The sequence below is a fragment of the Crocuta crocuta genome, unplaced genomic scaffold (assembly GCF_008692635.1).
Source record: "Crocuta crocuta isolate KB4526 unplaced genomic scaffold, BGI_CrCroc_1.0 scaffold698, whole genome shotgun sequence".
Classification (NCBI taxonomy): Eukaryota; Metazoa; Chordata; class Mammalia; order Carnivora; family Hyaenidae; genus Crocuta; species Crocuta crocuta.
In genome coordinates this window covers 1,295,996-1,315,629 of record NW_027530855.1, presented here as the reverse complement: position 1 = coordinate 1,315,629, position 19,634 = coordinate 1,295,996, and the positions used below count along the sequence as shown (strand labels likewise).

General features: G+C 48.7%; 1 protein-coding gene across 1 annotated transcript in view; it reads left to right on the top strand.

Annotated features, from left to right (window-relative positions):
* The first annotated feature begins 5,852 nt into the window (after nt 1–5,852).
* EIF4EBP1 (eukaryotic translation initiation factor 4E binding protein 1) overlaps nt 5,853–19,634 on the top strand; it is a 23,379-nt gene continuing 9,597 nt past the window's right edge. Inside the window, exon 1 of the mRNA XM_077769544.1 lies at nt 5,853–5,997. Within this exon, the coding sequence (XP_077625670.1) occupies nt 5,853–5,997 (145 nt within the window). The remainder of the gene's footprint in view (nt 5,998–19,634) is intronic.

The window sequence follows — 19,634 nt, the reverse complement described above, 5'->3', positions numbered from 1 at the left end:
AGGAAAAGAAAGAAAACAAATAGTTAACTGATAGAGATCACAGCCTTGCAGGACAAGAGTCTCCATCAGTTTACAAATGTCTTAGTAAATTACAAGAAAAAGGCAATCGTATCAATGGCCTGATCTCCAGAAACCTGTGGACTTTGTTTCCTCTCTCCCCTCCTTAGTGATGTGGGAACAAAGGGAAGAAGGAACTGGCAGGTAAAACTAAGTTTCCTTATAACCTGCAGCCCATTAACACATACTTGAGGCAAATAAAGAGGAGAACATTTCTCCAGGAACCCCCTTCTGTCATAACATTAATGTCTTACTGGAGGGAGAACAACCTGAGCTTCACACTAACAAGGCCTCAGGTAACTTGGGAGTCCTCTTTAGCATATCAAAGTCCTTCTGGAGGCCTCCCTTTCGCCTTTACCTCCCCCCAACCCTGTAGTACGTAACCAGTCACTCTGCACCACCCCAGTGCAACACCTCCTGCCCAAGGGTCTTATCCCTGTGCTTTAATAAAATCATCTTTTTCTACCAAAGACATCTCAAGAGTTCTTTCTTGGCCATTGGCTCCAGACCCCCACCCCTCCAAAACCACATCACTGAAGGCTGGTTAGGCCCAAGTAGCTGGTCTCTCACTGACCCATGGGCCACCGTTCTCCATGCCACCAAAGGCTCTCTGCTGCTTTGCGCTCCTGGCCAGTACACAAAACCTTCTCAGGTGGGCACACCCAGAGCCACTTGCAGGAGAGCCACCCCAAGCAAATCCCAGGGGCCACTCCCGTCACTTGGCAGCACCAGGGTATTGTTCCTACAGGGGAAGAAGATGATTTTTTATTAAAGTTTATTTATTTGAGAGAGCGAGACAGAGAGAGACAAGAGAAAGAGAGAATCCCAAGCAGGCTCCACACTGATGCGGGAGAGTGGAGACTGATGTGGGGCTTAAACCCATAACTGTGAGATCATGATCTTGAGCTGAAATCAAGAGTGCGATGCCCAACCGAGCTTCCCAGGCGCCCTGGGAAGAAGATGATTTTGAACCTGAGAACCTGCTCTTGAGGTCCTTTTAAAAGATTGTATACCCTTGTAATGGGCCACTAAAATGTTTTGGAATCTCTTGAGCCTAGAAACGGTACTAAAATGCTAAGTGCATCATCGGGAATTGTTAGAAGAGAAACAAGAAGCCCAAAATGGAGTCATTGGTCTCCATCCGCAGCAAACCAAAACCCGATTGTAGTTTGAACCTCTCCCAGGAATGTGACCTTTTGACAGTCAACCTGAAATTTCCTGATCAGCTCTGGTAAGGTAATCGCATGATAAAAACCCTGCCATCCCTTCCCCCTCAAAAAGAAGATATAACAGGGGCACCTGGGTAGCAGTTGGCTGAGCGACCGGCTCTTGGTTTCAGTTCAGGTCATGATCTCACGGTTCATGAGTTCGAGCCCCACATCAGACTCCACACTGACAGTGTGGTTCCTGCTTGGGATTCTTTCTCTCCCTCTCTCTCTGTTTCTCCTTTGTTTGTGCTCTCTGTCTCTCAAAATAAACTTAAAAAAAAAAAAAGATGTAAGGGCGCCTCGGTGGCTCAGTCGGTTAAGTGTCCCACTTCAACTCAGGTCATGATCTCGAGGTCCGTGGGTTTGAGCCCCACATTGGGCTCTGTGCTGACAGCTCAGAGCTTGGAGCCTGTTACAGATTTTGTGTCTCCCTCTCTCTCTGCCCCTCCCCAGCTCATGCTCTGTCTCTCTGTCTCAAAAATAAATAAATGTTAAAAATTTTTTTTAAAAAAGATGTAACAATCCTTTCCTTTGCTGATAATGTCCTTGCCCCATCCTCCTTCCTATAAAAAGCTTCCATTTTGTAAAAATCCTTGGAGCATCCCTGTATTTGCTAAGTGGGATGCTGACCAATTCGCAAATAGCTTAATAAAGACAATTCGGTCTTCAAATTCCCTCAGTAGAATTTTTACTCCTTTACGTTAGCTCACGTGACCTCCATGTGTCTTCGGGCTCCCCAGCATTCAGCCCCTTCTTGCTTATCAGTTGTGACACCATGACTTTCACTTCCGCTTTGACTTGGATGATAAGAAATGGCCAAGCTATTTCTCACTGTAGATGTTTATTTTTAACGATAATCTGTTTATCCTCTAGTCAGTGGAGAATCTGCCTGTTTTCTTTAACGTGTCTTTTTTTTTTTTTTGGTACCTTTTGACCCCTTATGAGAATTCCTCCTCACCCCTGCTCCACCTCTGACAACCACCAATCTGTTCTCTGTATCTATGAGGGGTTTTTTGTTTTTGTTTTTGTTTTGAACATGTCTTTTTTTTAATGGCTGAATCTCGATCAGGGCCAGGAAGTATAGGAAGCCCTTATTGTACAAGAAAACACAATAGCCTCCAGAGGCCACTGGGGCCTTGGGGACAGGATGCATTAGCTAATTCAAAGGACTCCCAGTGGTGAATGGGGAACATTTTCAGCACCAAGTACGTTAGGAATGGATTCCCTAACCTGAGGGGCTTCCTAAACAGCCTCTATTGTAGTGTGATTCAGAGACTCTGAATGCATTTGTCACTCTCTTGGCTCCCACTACCTTCTTCCCAGGCAGCCGCTCCTGGGGACCCTGTCTTGGTGCTGCTAACCCCACACTGGTCCAGCTCGGCAGAGATGAGTTGAGACAAACACTGGGAGGGGCCAGTGCTTGCTTAAGGACTAGACCTCTGTGCCTGGTTGGCTACCCAGAGAAATTCCACTTACTTACAGTGATAAAATCGGTCCCTTGTCCCTCCTTGCCTATAGATCCAAGTAGAGCAAGATGGGATGGAAACTTCTCCAACTTGTGTGCACAGATCACTGCAAGGGTTGAGCTAAGCAGGTTCCTTCCCTGGAAGTTCAGCTGTAACCAAGTACGCACATTCAGGAAGGCAACCAAGCAAACCCCCTTTCAGAACAGATCTTCCCAAGGCAAGAGGTTGGGCCACTTTGCTTCTAGTGTGGTGACACAGGGCAGGCCTGGAAGGGGTGTGTGTGGGCGTGGGGGGACTCTGGGCCATCTAGTTTTCCCTCAGGTCTTTCATCGCTGAGTGATCTTGGGCAAACCCCTGTTCTTCTCCGACACTCTGGTTTTTGCATTTAAAAGAAGTATGTGGTAAATTTTTTTTTAAAGGTGTGGAGAGCTCTAAATACTAGAACTAGAAGATTTTGCCACAGAATGTTAGCACTTTTTAGGTCAATTTGTAAAAACCTCAACTGAAGAAAATATATATATAGGATCATTTGAAAGACATATTCCATTTCCTCTTCCAGATACTTTTAGTTTTTAATCTCTGGCCAGGAGACTTTAAAAAAAAACAACAACAACTGAGCTTAAAATTATAAGAATTATGGAATTATTTTGGGATTTCTTTTTGACCTAAATGTCAATGAAAGGTTTCTCTTTCCTTATTAGCTTTTTCCTCATGACCAGTGCAAATTATGGCCTGAATGAATGACTGAAGAAAGATTAAGTAAGTAAGATGGAGGTAAATGTTGTCCTGGATGACTTATAATGTAAAGGCCAGAGCTAAAATGTGATGATTGCTTAGTTTCCCAGGAAGAAATTTCCTAGAAGAACTTTAGAATTGCCTTCACTACTGCCTCATTCTGGAGCAGCACTATTCAATAGAAATATATACATACATGTGGGGGAGGGACAGAGAGAAGGAGACACAGAATCCGAAGCAGGCTCCAGGCTCTGAGTTGTCAGCACAGAGCCCCACATGGGGCTCGAGCCCACGAACCTGTGAGATCATGACCTGAGCCAAAGTCAGATGCTTAACTGACTGAGCCACTCAGGAGCTCTTATACATGTAATTTCTTTCTTTTTTTTTTTTAGTCTTTATTTTATTTTTAGAGGCAGAGAAAGAGGCAGACACAGACTCTGAAACAGGCTCCAGGCTCTGAGCTGTCAGCACAGAGCCCAACGCGGGGCTCAAACCCACGGACCTCAAGATCATGACCTGAGCTGAAGTCGGACGCTAAATCGAATGAGCCACTCAGGAGCCCCTGTACATGTAATTTCTTATAGTTCCACCAAACAAGTAAAAAGAAACAGGTAAATTAATTTTAATGTTTTACTTATTCCAATCTATTCAAAATATTTCAACATGTAATCAACATAAATTATTGAGATATCTCAAATGTTTTTCATGCTAAGTCCTTGAACTCTATGTATTTTACACATGTAAATATGGACTGGCCATATTTCAATTGCTCCATAGGCACAGGAGGCCAATGTCCCCCACAGCAGGCAGTGTAGGCCTAGAGTTTAGCTCAAGAGTGCCCAAACCCAGCCAGTCTTCCTATCTGGGGCCTGACCCTTCCTGCCGTCCCTTCTCAAACCCATAGCCAGCCAGTCATCTTTCTGAAACAAACCAACCAACAAAATCCCAACCCTAATTCTGTCACTCCCCAGTTTGAAAGATCTATGATATCTCCTACCCTCGTGGGACAAAGTCTGAACACCTTGGCATGATTTTAAAAACCCATCACAGGGGCGCCTGGGTGACTCAGTCGGTTAAGCCTCTGACTTCGGCTCAGGTCACGATCTCGTGGGTCCGTGAGTTGAGCCCCACATCAGGCTCTGTGCTGACAGCTCAGAGCCTGGAGCCTGTTTCAGATTCTGTGTCTCCCTCTCTCTGCCCACCTCCCGCTCATGCTATGCCTCTCTCTGTCTCTCAAAAACAAATAAACGTTAAAAAAAAAGTTTAAAAAAAAAACTCCTCGCCATCCGGCCCCAATTTCTCTCTTTTTAAAAAAATTTTCTAAAGTTTATTTATATTTGAAAGAGACAGAGCGCTAGTGGGGGAGGGGAAGAGAGAGAGAAGGAGAGAGGCGGAAATCTGAAGCCAGCTGCAGGCTCTGAGCTGTCAGCACAGAGCTGGACGCTGGACTCGAACTCGCAAGCCATGAGATCATGACCTGAGCCAAGGTGGGACACTTAACCGACTGTTCCACCCAGGCGCCCCCGGCCCCAATTTCTGTTTTAAAGTGTTCTCCTGTCTCCTCTCCCCTTGCATGATGTGGCCACAGTGACAGAAACTGTTCTCTCACACAGCAGGCTTTTCTGTTCCTCCTAGCATTTTTCTGTCCCCACTTGGAGAAGTCCTTGAAGACTCATTCGCTCGTTCATCCATTCTTTTTTTTTTTTTTTTAGTTTTTTTTTTTATTTCTAGGAGAGAGAGAGAGAGAGACAGCGTAAGCAGGGGAGGGTCAGAGAGAGAGAGGGAGTCACAGATGAAACAGGCTCCAGGCTCTGAGCTGGCAGTCAGCACAGAGCCCGACGCGGGGCTCGAACCCACGAACCGTGAGATCATGACCCAAGCGAAAGTCGGATGCTTAACCGACTAAGCCACCCAGGCGCCCCATCTCGTTCATCCATTCTTTCAAGGAGTGCCTACTAAATGTCAGGCGGCCGCGTGTGGGCCCCTGTACCCAACTCAAAGCCCTACAAGGAGCCTCTTAGCCAGCTCACACCCTCTCCACTCCTCCCCGCCCCCCAACCACCGCCGAAGTCCGACCCCTCGGCTCCACCCAGGCTCTAGTTTTAGCTTTGATCACCCATCAGTGTGATTTGTTCACCAGTCCTCCCACACCTTCCCCGAGCCGTGGAACGCCCATTCTTGGTTATTTCTTCACACCACAGCATGAAGGCTCAAAAAATCGATGAGGGATGAATGACCGATCAACCCCCACTTTCTCACCGGAGGAACTAAAAGTACGCAACAGGGAGGTATGAGGGGACCACTCGGCCCAAAGTCCTCAGGTAGAAACCAGGCCTTCCCCAACCGCGAGGCCTCCTAGGATCCCCGCACAGCTCTGAGACACGCNATGGCCGGGGGCAGCAGCTGCAGCCAGACCCCAAGCCGGGCCATCCCGGCCACTCGCCGGGTGGACCTTGGCGACGGCGTGCAGCTGCCGCCCGGGGACTACAGCACCACTCCCGGCGGCACGCTCTTCAGCACCACCCCGGGAGGTAAGCGCGGGCTCCGGGTGCGGGCGGCGCGGGAGGGCTGACTGGGCAGAGCCGGAGGGGTCGAGAGCCGCCAGTTGGACGGGGCAGAGGGGCGCGATGACTAGAAAGAAAGGCACCACAGAGGCAGCGAGGGTCGCGAGCAGATGGCCGCTTCCCATTGCTTGCCCTCTGAGTGCGTCCTCCGAAGCTCGGGCTGCAAGCTGCCCCATTCGTTCCCTCCTGGGAGAGACAGCCGAGTACCCCTACCCACACGGATATGCACGCTTCCCGAACGGCCATATGCCGAGGTGTGCTGCCTCTTGTGGGTGTGGGGCGTACTGAGGCAAATAGCGTCCGCTCAGGGTGGCCTGGGAGTAAGGGAGAGGCCTGGCCTCGGGGTTTTAGGGGACGGGATGGACGCTCTCTTTGGATGTAAACGACTCTTGCAGAATCCTTTTTTCCTTCCCGAGGCACCCCCAGTTTTGCATTGAGCCAGCACCCCTGACGCAGGATTTGGGCTGAGGGCTCTCTCCTGCCCCAGCAGCGCCTCACCTGCATCTGTGGCAGGTGGCCCACTTAACGAGTGTGGGATCTGGGGCCGCGGGCAGGACTGTGCAGGAAAACACGTTCTTCTGTCCCAGGGGAGGGGGAACCGTGTGACCTCCCCGAGTGTATGAGGAAGAGGAAGCTGAGCTGGCACGGATTGGGGCCAGCCTGAGGCTGCCCTCTGGAGCCAGGCATTCCCTCCCAGCCCGGGAACCCCAGCGCATAGGGGCTGATGAAACCTGCCCGCCCGTTTGCATGATGAAATCCTCGTGGCTCACCACTTCCCTGCCGTCCTCGCGCAGCCCTCACCCCGTTTTGCCCTTCTCCCCTCCCCTCCGCCCTCCTCCACCGCTCCTGCCCAAACTACTCGAAAACGCCAAAACGCTGCGGACTGTGGCGCTGCGTGGAGAGGCACGGGTGCAGGTGTGGGCGGGCGGGGCAGCGACGTCGCCGGCCACATGCTTATTTTCTCAGGCGCCGGTCCCGCCAAGAGCAAGCACACAGCCAGATCCGAGGTCTCCGGCAGTTTGATCGAAAACATCCAACGTTAGAACTGTTAGGAATCACAGATGCACTTGTTTCATCGAGGCCCCAAACTCGAAAACACACGTCCCTTGTCCAGTGTCACACCGTTTTCACAGACTGAACGAGAAATAGTACCCAAGTATATAGAGGGGGGAAATGCTCTCTCTTCTGTTAAAAATGATCCAAGGAAAAGTTCTCAGCGAGCCTTGTGTCCACCCTTGACTCAAATTCTCTTTCCATGCTATAGTTCTTTTTGTAGTCCATTTGGTCTGTTTCTCTGTGCTATACTGTGTCTGCCAGGATCTTTCCTGACAGTTTTGGGGTTCTTCAAGAGAGGGTGTGCATCTCTGCTTGATCTTTTCAGAGGGGCCACTGGGGCAGCCCTAAAGGCTCGGGCACCCTTTTTTGCACCCTTTGTTGCTGCATGGGGACAGGTCGGACTGGAAGCCATGGCCAGGGGTACTGTTTACAGGGCACTCTGATCTACTTCTCACCTTGGACTGGGAAATGGGTTTTTTGTTTGTTTTTGGTAAACCACAGCGAATCTCCCTGCCTTTGAAGGTCTTTAGTTGGGAGAGAGGGAAAGGGGCTCTGGGATCAGAGTGTAACTTTGTTTTCTGAGGCCAACTGGAAGGAAGCTAGCAGCGCCGAACCTAAAGCCAGTTTTCTTGTCTGGAGTGTCCGGCACAGGCCGTCACCTGGAAAAACACACCTTGTTTTTGCCAAAGTCAGCCAGTCTGGTCTGCCTTAGTTAGCCAAGGTCTGGAATCTTCCTCCAAAGCCCGCTTCACCTTGCTTCCTTGCCAGGGCAAAGAAGCTTAACCTAAGAAAAGGTCATTTCTGGCACCCTTTTGCTCCAGCCTTGACTGCCGTTTCTCATTCTTCAATAGACATGTGAATTACCTGGAGATGGCATTTAAATGCAGACTCTGATTCTGTTGGTCCTGCGGTTGGGCCTGGGATTCTACCCTTCTAACCAGCGCCCAGTGATTGATCTAAGTACCACACTGAGTACTCAGGAATTAGTGGACTTCCCTCACCTTTTCAGACCTCAGGGTCTGGCAAAATGATGCTTCCCTCCAAGGAGACTTCTTTTCAGGTTGGGTTGGGCATCAGCCCTCCAACCAGGCGCTGGAGAGAGTCTGCACAGGTGCCCACGCTAGTTTCTTTGCAGGTGTCAAGAGCTCTTGGAGTGTCCCCAGGTTACTCTTGCTGGGAATGGCACTGCGGTGTTTGTCTGCAGAGAAACAGGAGCTGTGGTTGATTGAACCATCGACTCCTCAGATGCCAGTTTACTTTCCGTGGTCATTAACCTTTCACCGGCTAAACCACTGACCTGGTGAGAAGTCTGGAAAACTTCAGAGAAATTTGTTGAAAGGGGCGTTGTCTATGAATGTTGAGCCTCTGGAGTCTTAAAAATCGCCAGTGACACCGTAGCCCCGCGGAGCCTTTGAATGGGTCAGAACCCTTCTTCCACCCCTCTCCCATCAACCTCCATGTTCCCCACTCCATGTTGGATGTCGACCCCAAAGCCTCTAGGGTTGCCTGGCTGGTAAGCATACCTAAACCCTAGAACTGGCTGAGGTTAATCAGAGGTAGGCAGGTAGGGCTGCAGGTGTTAATGGCACCCTGGCTTAGATAAACAAAGCCTCTACCCAGGAAGCTTACCTTGGAGGAGCTCCCAGGTCTTTGGCTATAGAACAGACAGTGCTGGGAAGAGGAGGAGGTGACCTGGGCACTGAAGCTAGAACATAGCCAGTGTCCGGAGGCCGCAGTCACACAGCAGGAGATTATGTCTCCTAATTGCCCAGGGTCTACAGGAACTCTAATGAGACTAGGGTCTCATTTTTTTTTAAATTTTTAACTTTCGTTTATTTTTGAGAGACAGAGAAAGAACAGGGAAGGGGCAGAGAGAGAGGGAGACACAGAATCTGAAGCAGGCTCCAGGCTCCGAGCTGTCAGCACAGAGCCCGACATGGGGCTCGAACCCACGAACCGTGAGATCATGACCTGTGCCGAAGTCAGTTGCTTAACCGACTGAGCCACCCAGGCGCCCCGACTAGGGTCTCATTATTAAGGACAGGTTAAAAGAACTTGGACATTAAGGCAGTGAGGGAAATGTAACGGGCCCTCTTCTCCCATTGATCTGAGCTTCCTTTTAAGGCATTTAGAACATTCCACACTATGTCCCTCATTAAAGACTTTGACGGGGAGCCCTGGTGTAGAGCACCCCAAACTCCCTCTGATGCCCACCAGCCTCCCCACTTTCAAGGCATTGACCACATCCAGAACCCGGAAAACAGTCTGACCTCAAGGGTTTGGCTTACTACTTAGGAGGATGAAGCCACACCTGAAATAGAATTAGGAGCATCAGAGTTGTAGCCGTAGAATGAGGTAATTAGGCAGACANTAACCAGTAAAACTTGTATGATTCTCGTGTGAGAATTGCCTGCTTCGAGTCGGCAGCCTGCTAGGCCTTATATTCTAGCAATGCATACACAGCTGTGAGATTTCAGTTGCCTTCTGAGGCTCACATTTTGTTTTCCAATATCCTCAAAGGATGGCCGGGCCTTATTTGAAAGAGAAGTTTGAGGGACGCCTGGGTGGCTCAGTTGGTTGAGTGTCCGACTTCAGCTCAAGTCATGATCTCACAGTTTGTGAGTTTGAGCCCCGTGTCAGGCTCTGCGCTGACAGCTCGGGGCCTGGAACCTGTTTTGGATTCTGTGTCTCCCTCACTCTCTGCCCCTCCCCTGCTCATGCTTTGTCTTTCTCTCTTCCTCAAAATAAATAAACATTTTAAAAAATTTAAAAAGAAAGGAAAGAGGAATTTGATCTTTTACTTATTTTCTTTAATGAAAGAGCAAAAAAGTCCTCTATTTCCAAATTTAGTAAAAAGACAGGCAGAGTGGTACCATGTGTATCTGTTGGTATCAAGCAGTGAGGCCTTTTCTGGTGTGGGTCTTTAAAGTTTATTTGTTTTTGAGAGAGAGAGAGAGCATGTGTGTGCGTGCCCATGCAAAGGAGGGGCAGAGACTCCAAAGCACAGAGCCCCGTGCCGGGCTTGAACCCATGAACTGTGAGGTCATGAACAGAGTCCAAGTCTGATGCTTAATTGACAGCCACCCAGGTGCCCCCTCTTGTGTGGGTCTTTATTTGATATCCTTGCAGAAGAAGAGAGGGGACAGGGCAGTAGGACTGAAAAAAGGATAGCTCATTGTGAATGAGGAGTGTTCATTTGCACACCTACGTTTTACGTGTTCGAACAAACAAAAAACCTGTTGCTTTCTGGGCTTAGAGGCACGCCAGTGTCCTCCCTCTGTTATGATTCATGACAGATGAATCACATGTGCCTGTTTACATGTTTGTTCCCTGAATAGATGGGAAGTTCTTTCCCAGCAGTCTTACTCATCTTTGCATTGCAGTGACTGAGTGCTGAGTCTGGTGTTTAGAAGGTGAAGAGTTGAAAAGAGCCCCGAAATGACCGTATTCTCAGGGTAACCTAGGTCCTTTGCCATTAGGCCTGGGTCTGAGCTGGCCTAATGAAGACATCTAAGTTTCTCTTCTCTCCTCTTTCAGTCGCAGGGTAGAATTGCTTACCTTGGAATCTCCCAGGGGACGAGACTAACTTTCCCTGAATCTTCTCACTCATCCCAGTATTGCTAATACTACTTTTCCCAACTATTGCACAGAAAGTAGAAGGAGGCGGCCCTTATACTGAACATGTCACTACCCAGGGCCAGGCTCTCAGACACTGGGATCAATGCTCCTTATTTACTTGTTGGCACTCACCATCACTGCTAGGCAGGAGGAAGTCACACCTGCCCATGTCATTTGGATGCTCCAGGACATGGCCAACACAAGGTCTTGTAATTGAATGTCCATGCCCCTGAAAGCTTATTGAGAGAGCTCAGATACTAGGCCCCGAGTATCACAACACTTGGTAACTTCGACAACAGCAAGTCTGTTATTTCTCTCCATTCTCTGGGCTGGCCGGGCGGTCTCTGATGATCTTCCTGAGCTCACTCATCTGGCTGCATGCAGCTAGATTGTCTGGGGCTAGAAGGCCCAAGATGCCCTTCCCTATCTATCTGGGGCATTGCTGGGGACACCTGGAAAGCTGGGAGTTCTCTCTGTCTTCTTGGTCTCTTGGTGTTCAGGAGCCTAACCTGGGCTTACTTACGTGATAATTTTCAAGGCGTCTGAAGGCCTAGGCTCAGAAGTCACATAACATCACTTATGCAGTATTCTGGTAGTCAAAGCAAGCCAGGGGGCTAGCGCAGATTCCAGGAGAGGGGAGATACCTGCCTTGGAATGGGAGAAGCCTCCTGTCCAGGGACAGGGATGGGAAGAGTTACGGGGCCTCATTTTCAGGCAGTCTTCCCCAAGGGCCAGGCCTCAAAGAGGGGTCCTTTGAGGGAACTTAACTGCCCAGCCGCCTGTGTGGCCGTGCAGAGCCAAGGCCAGGTGTTAGTAGCAGACCAGAATCGCAAGCCTGTGAATTGACTCTTGGTTTAAGAACTGAAGATGCCTTCCCGAAAACACAGAGTTCTCGATCCTATTTCCGTTTTCGAGGCCTTAGGTTCAGCTCCACAGAGCAAACTACAGGTGGCCGTGATGCCAGGCCGCTGGGCCATACCTTCCACTTTGTGCCATGCCTCTCCTTGCTAACTGCTACCCAGTCTGCCTCTTTACCCCTCACGCAGCCAGGCTTTGGGAACTCCCTTCAGAGGGGCTCACGCTTGCCTGCCCTGCCCAGCACTTGCATCTGAACATCCTTGATTTTCTGGAGTGCTGGCAGTACGATGGAGTCAAGTTCTGAGGCCAGCGGTCCAAAAATGTGTAGGAGTGAGAATTCCAGGAGGTGAAGGTGGGTTCACATCTCCCTTTGGTTTCCTGGTGATGCATACAATGTGGACGTTAAACCAGGTCCGTTGCCTTAGAGAGAGTGCATGTGTGTAAATTGATTTCTCTCTTCTGGTCTCTGGAATAAAAGGAAAGCAGGCCTATCTAAATTCGCTTAAGCTGCCATAACAAAATACCAAAGACTGGGTGGCTTAAACACAGTAATTTATTTTCTCACCATTCTGGCGGCTGGAAGTCCAAAGTGCCAACAGGGTTGGTTTCTCCCGAAGCCCCTCTCGTTGGCCTGCAGATGACTGTCCTCTTTGCTGCCACTCTATGTGGTGAGTGTGGTATCTCCCTCTCTTTCTTATAAGGACACCAGTATATTGGATCCGGGCCCCACCCTAACAGCCTCATTTTAACTTAGTGACCTCTTTAAAGACTTTATCTCCAAATACAGTTACACTGAGGTACTGGAAGTTGGGGCTTCAGCATATGAATTTGGACGTGGGGGGTGGGGGAGCAATTCACACAAAAAACAGGGCCCCTCTTTCCAACCACAACTTTTGTTGCTGTATAAAGGGAGGCGTATCAGATGGTAATGAATTTCAGGGGTAGCCTTAACCTGCTTGGTACAGGAGCATTTAGAAATGTTTGGTTGGGGGGCACCTGGGTGGCTCAGTTGGTTAAGTGTCCGTCTGGGTTTGGCTCAGGTTGTGATCTTGTAGTTTGTGGGTTCGAGCCCTGCGTTGGGCTCTGCTAGCTCGGAGCTTGGAGCCTGTCTTCGGATTCTTTGTCTCCCTCTCTTTCTGTCCCTCTCCTGCTCATGCTGTCTCTCTCTGTCTCTCAAAAATAAACAAAACATAAAAAAAATTTTTTGAAATGTTTGGTTGGGTGGGGGCGGTGTGTGTGAGAGAACGGGAAGGAGCTTGGCCAGCCCTTAGAATAATTATTTTGTTCTACACGTTTCTGTAAAAGCTTCGTCCCTCCTGCTTAATTTTCAAATAAAGTGGACTCTTCCCTCACATGTCAGGGCCTCGAAGGGAGGAACTAGCGAGAGGACCCTTTGTTACTCACTGATTGCCCTCATTTGGTATTTGAGGAGCTTCATGAGATCCCTGGCCCCTAAGAAACATCCAGATTTTGGTTCTCTTTGCAGAGCTAGCAGGGCCACAGATGAAGAAAAATCTCAGACCAAGCACACTCTGGTTGTCTCCCCAAGATTTTCTCCCTGACGAGGTGGCTCCCCTTGCTAAACAGACTTGCCCAGCAAGACAGCCACCCCGATGCATCGAGTTCCTGACTGGGGTGTGGTGGCTGAGGTGGGAGACCCCTGGTAGACCCTGCATCTTGGCCTCCAGGTTGACACAGAGCTGCTGGCGAGAGCTGAATGTAAAATTACCCAGAGTATTTTGCTCACAGGCTGCTGGCTTGCATCTGAACGCAGGCCTCTGAGCCTCCCCCAAGCATGTTGTGAAATGCTCTCCCTTTCACTGGAATGGGAACAGCAGTTCTAGGAATTCCGTTCTTGTACTCTGGCTAGGCCTCACGTCCCCCCCGCCGCCAGCCCAGGGGAAGAATGTTTCGTCAGGCGAGGCGCAGGGCAAAGTGGGGAACAAGCAGGGCTCAATTTACAGAAGTCGCGGCCAGCCCCATTTTGAAGCCAAGTGTGGGTGCTGTGGGAAAATGGAGAAGAGATCAAGGCCGGTCTCTCTCTCTCTCAGGGAACATCCTGTTCTGGCCAAACCCTCAGAAGAATAGGTAACAGTCTGGAGCCCCCTGGAATGTTCCCTGTTGCCTGTGCCGGCGGAGGCATGGTAGCCTGGTCTGCCTTGCTAGTTTTATTTTTTATTTATTTATTTATTTATTTATTTTTATTTATTATTTCTAGGAGAGAAAGAGTGAGCAGGGGAGGGTCAGAGAGAGAGGGAGTCACAGACTGAAACAGGCTCCAGGCTCTGAGCTGGCAGTCGGCACAGAGCCCGACGCGGGGCTCGAACCCACGAACCGCGAGATCATGACCCAAGTGAAAGTCGGACGCCTAACCGACTAAGCCACCCAGGCGCCCCATGCCTTGCTAGTTTTAAACAGAAATTGGTGTTTAGGACTGGAGGCTGGGTATGCCCCCTGGATGGCCATGGAGGGGACAGCCTTTCCGAGCCTCAGCTTCCTGTCTGCCAGTTGAGGCTACTGTATCTCCCTCGTGGGGAGTGGGGGCTGGGGCACTGAGACCCGACATGTCAGGCTATGAGCAGTGATTTAATCTTCACACTATTCCTGTGAGGTTGTGGATTTTGTTAGCACCCCTCTCTTATTAAAAAAATTTTTTTTTTAATGTCTTTATTTTATTTTGAGAGACAGAGATAGAGAGTGAGCGGGGGAGGGGCAGAGAGAGGGAGACACACAGACTCTGAAGCAGGCTCCAGGCTCTGAGTTGTCAGCACAGAGCCCAACTCGGGGCTCGAACCCACGGACTATAAGATCATGACCTGAGCCAAAATCGGACGCTTAAACCGACTGAGCCACCCAGGCGCCCCAGTACCTTCCTCTTAGAGCTGAGGAATTCAGTGGTCATTAAGAGTTGAGGGGCTGGTACACGTGCACCCGGGTTTGAGCCCTGAACTTGTGTCTCCAAGCCCCGTGCTGTTTGCACCGCATTGAGCACCGGCCAACCAGAAGATCCTAAAAATAAATGGTAGTGTATCAGAGCTGGAACAGACCCTAAAGATTACCTACAAAGCCTGGCACGTGGTTGGTGCTTTAAAAATAGTTTGAATGAGCCTAGTACGATGCCGTTGTTTACAGCTGAGGAAAACCGACCCGAGGGGCATGTCCACGCTGCTTTGTACATTCACGGAAACTGCTGTCACCACAAAGCAGGCCTGGAGAAAAAATAACCATTCTTGTATTTGGCGCATATCTGAAGTTTTCAAAGTCCCAAATGACACTGGTTACCAAACATGCCAAAGCTCGTGTTGGTTCTCGAAGCATGTTGCTGTGGGCCAAAAAACGATACAGGGTGCCCTTCCCCTACCCCTTTCACCCCCAGTCTCTTTCCAGGGTTGCTTACTTCCCCTCTGATTTGTCCCAGCTCTGACCATATAATTGGTCCCTGAATCATGTCGCCTGAAACCATGCCAGTCATAATAGCTAGGATTTGTTTGTCTAGAGCTGACCTCATGTCAGCCTCTGTTGCATTCCACACCATAACCCTATGACGTAGGCACCATCATCATTGTCCCCATTCTGCAGAAGAAGAAATGGAAACACAGAGAGATTGAGTAATAACTTGCCCAGAGTCGGTGGAGCTAGCAAGTGGGAGAGCTGGGTGTCAAACCACGAGCCTATGTGGGAAGAGGAGCTCGTGTTCATCCTGGTGTGTTGTTCCCACACCCTCTCTCTACAGCGCAGGTAACTCTTGCAGCCTGCTGGACTTCTTGTTTTCCCCACATGTGTTATGTGGTGATGCGTTTAAATGGCTTTCACTTTGGGGCGCCTGGGTGGCTCAGTTGGTTAAGCGTCCGACTTGGGCTCAGGTCATGATCTCAAGGTCCGTGAGTTCAAGCCTGCTTCAGAAGCTGTGTCTCCCTTTCTCTCTGCTTCTCCCCGCCACCTCTCTTCTCTCAAAAATAAATAAACATTAAAAAAATAAGGGGCGNAAGGGGGGAGGCCCGCCTCCATTCTCCCCCTACCCTACTGGGAGGCAAGTTTCTGGATACCCTTGCTCTGTAACTCCAGTTTCTCTAGTCTAGACCATCCGCAGTCCATAGACCGCTTGGGGAGTGTGAAGAATTGGGGTGACAGGGTAGTTTCTCTGGGTGCCCCAGGCTTATGGAGGGCTCAATCCCTCTGTCCCCACTGGCACACACACAGCATAGATCCCTCCCCAGTCTCTGATCCCCACATATGCCGACGCTCTCAGACTTTACCCACTTGACTTTAGTTGTTTGTTTACAGGTCTTTCCAGCTAAATTGGGAGTGAGATCAGGAAACTATTCCTTACATGCCTAGTGCTTGGCATGGCGCTGGTGCAAAGGGGTTCAAATACGTGAGACCAGCACACCTGTTTGGGGATGCACGTTCAAGTGAAGATAGATAAATGTGTAGGCGAGGATTACCACTTGTCCATGGAGGTTAACATGTCCCTGGGTTGCTGTGGTTCCTATCCTTGGGTACAGTTCCTGGGAGTTAAAGTCTAGCATGGACAGGGCCTAATGCACAGCAGCCCAGAGAGGTGCTGGAGGGGCGGGCTCACCACTCCACTTTCCCTGCTCAGCAGAGAGCCCCCTAGGCTTTTTGTGGGGAGTGGGGGGAAATCCTACCTAGTTCCAGTCAAGTCCATTCTAACTTGACTTATTAGAAAAGGAACTTCTGACCCTATTTCCTTATTTATTTGTTTGCTTAATACCATATGCAGTAGAGTTTTGTATTAAAAAACAAAATGTGCTCAGTGTAAAAGATGTTCCTCTGGCCTTAATCCTTATCTCACCGGCAGAGGTGACCAGACACAAATACTTACAGTTCCGTGACTCTTTTACACAGTATGTTGCAGACAACGTACACTTGTTCCAAATAGTAACCACAGGGCACCGAATTACAGGTCCGATCCATAATTTAACCTGTCCCTTAATTTAAAAAACACATCAAAGTTTTATACACCATATGTACGTGTGTGTATAATTATCTCAAAATCCTAACAAAAGAGTAGCCCCGTGCCTCTCCACCCCCATCTCTTTAGATGTAACTAATATTTTTCAGCTCTTTCTTTGGGGATTTACTTCCATATTTCTGACTTTTTCTTGACTTTATCTATTGATAGACGAAGACTTATTATCATCTGTACACCCTCATCTTCTCTTCTTTTTGAGAGAGAGAGAGAGAGAGAGAGCTGGGGAGGGGCAGAGAGAGTCACAGAATCCAAAGCAGGTTCCAGGCTCTGAGCTGTCAGCACAGAGCCTAATGAGTGTCTCGAACTCACAAGCTGTGAGATTGTGACCTGACTGAAGTCGGAGTCTTAACTAACTGAGCCACCCCGNTGTCAGCACAGAGCCTAATGAGTGTCTCGAACTCACAAGCTGTGAGATTGTGACCTGAGCTGAAGTCGGAGTCTTAACTAACTGAGCCACCCTTGCGCCCCTCTCATCTTCTCTTCCCATTCCCTAATAGAATTATATCACAAATTTAAAAAAAAATACACATTACTTTTATTACTATGGCCCTTGATGAGCCAGGTAGTTAATTATTGTAAACTTTAAAAAAAAAAACATAGAGTGGGGCACCTGGGTGGCTCAGTCGGTTAAGTGTCCACCTTCGGCTCAGGTCATGATCTCACAGACTTACGAGGTGGATATTTGAGACGTCTGGTGAAATCTACATGTGCGTGCTTTATCTGTTTCCTACCCTCTAACCCACAGTTTATTACTGGGTAGCCAGAACCAGGTGCGAATGCATTGTGATTTGAGCTATGTTTAGCATGACAGGCAAATTGTGAAAAGGTAGAAACGCATAGAAACACATAGAAAAGGTACAGGGGCATAAAATAAATGCAGAGTTGGAAGTGGACTCGCAGGGGCTGCTGGACCTGGCATGCAGGAGTGTGAGCGTGGGATGAAGTTCTCTACCCTGCATAGATGCATTCTTAGCCTTCGGGGAAAACCTTGGTTTGTGGTTTCAGCCCAGGGGGCAAATAGATTGTAAAGGACAAAGCAGTTATCTCTGTGGTGTAGACTAGTGTTAGCTCTAGTCTGTATAAATATAGATAGAGAAATGGGCTTAGCCACAGAGGTTTGTCCCATACATTAACACAGCCCGGAGCTCGGGTACAGAGTTGTATTTAATGGTTTTGGTCTGCTAGCCTTTCCAGCCCAGGCACTTTGGGACAAACTTTTGTCCCCAGGTGTGGTTTCCTCGTTGGGATCTTGTGTTTCTTTTTGTGAATACTTGGCTCATCCCATCCCTGAGCTTTGCAGGTAGATAGATGTGATTCAGAACTTACATTCTGAGGCATTTCTTGTAGCGAAATAATTGGTTTGTAGGAATAAGTCATGCGTTTCCACTCAAGATGGACGGGGCTGGTAATCCATGGGATAAGCTAAAGTTAAGTTGTTAGAAGAATTTCTTGATTGCAAATTTTAGCTTTGAGCCTTGTTGCTCTGCTTCCTGAAATAACTTGGAGATGCTCATTTGTCTGTCCAGTGCTGTGATTCCTTGGGTCCTGGCCATTCTTTTACTTTAAGAGAAAACAAGTAATTGTTGCAGAGGTGTCTGTATTTTGCAGCAGCCTTTTGTAAGAAGGACTTTTCCCAAATAAAACAATTTTTTAAAAAAATGTGCTTAGTTAAGGGACATCTGGGTGGCTCAGTCAGTTGAGCGTCTGACTCCTGATTTTGGTTCCGGTCATGATCTCATAGTTCGTGGGTTCAAGCCCCACATCGGGCCCTGCGTTGACAGTGTGGAGCCTTCTTGGGATTCTCTCTCTCTCTCTCTCTCTCTCTCTCTCTCTGCCCCTCCTCCACTTGCTCTTTCTCTCTCAAAATAAATGAATAAACTTTTTTTTAATGTGCTTAGTTTTCATTCAACTAAGTCTTCCATACCCTCCAGCACCTCTAAAATACTGAACAAAATAACAGTTTTACACACAAATTTGACTTCTGGATTTATGAATACATGGACCTGCCATGTAGCTGCTGAAGCCCTTCAGCTTGCTCTAATTTTGTTAGAATATTCTTCCTGTAGGGGCACCTGGGTGGCTCAGTAGGTTAAGCGCCCGACTTTGGCTCAGGTCATGATCTCAGTTTGTGAGTTAGAGCCCTGCGTCAGGCTCTGTGCTGACAACTCAGAGCCTGGAGCCTGCTTCGGATTCTGTGTCTTTCTCTCTCTCAAAAGTAAATAAACATCAAAAAAATTTTTAATAAAAATAAAATAAATTAAAAAAATCTTAAAAAAAAAGTCTTCAAAGTCTGGGGCTCCTGGATGGCTCAGTTGTTAAGCGACTTACGGCTCACATCATGATCTGATGTGAATTCTAGCCCCACAGCAGCCTCTCTGTTGATAGTACGCAACCCGCTTTGGATCCTCTGTCCCTCTCCCTCTGCCCCTCCCCCACTCCTGCCCCCTTTTTTTGTCTCTCAAAAACTATTTCCTTCTGTCGGTTTGTTTGGATCTCTCCTTAGATACAGGCTTTTCTCAGAAATTTATGGAGACATCTGGGCTGGTTATATTTAAGAGTGAGGCTCCAGAGCTGACTGGAAGCCCTTCGTGAGGTCTGGAGGCTGGTGGGTTCAATCTGGTGGCTAGCTGGTGTTTTTCATTGGTAATTCCCTTCCCACAGTCAACTTCTTTTTTTAATATTCTGATTTTTTTTTAATGTTTATTTTTATCTGTTCTGAGAGAGAAAGAGTACGAGCTCACGCGCGAGCAAGCAGTGGAGGGGCAGAGAAAGAGGGAGACAGAATCCCAAGCAGGCTCCTTGCTCTCAGCAGAGCCTTACATGGGCTTGAACTAGGTGAACCAGAGATCATGACCTAAGTTGAAGTCAAGAGTCAGATGCTTGGGGCATCTGGTGGCTCAGTCGCTTGAACATCCAAATTCAACCCAGGTCATGAGCTCACAGCTTGTGGGTTCTAGTGCCGCATCGGGCTCTGTGCTGACAGCTCAGAGCCTGGAGCCTGCTTCTGATTCTGTGTCTCCCTCTCTCTCTGGCCCTCCTCCCCTCACACTCTGTCTGTCTGTCTGTCTGTCTCTCT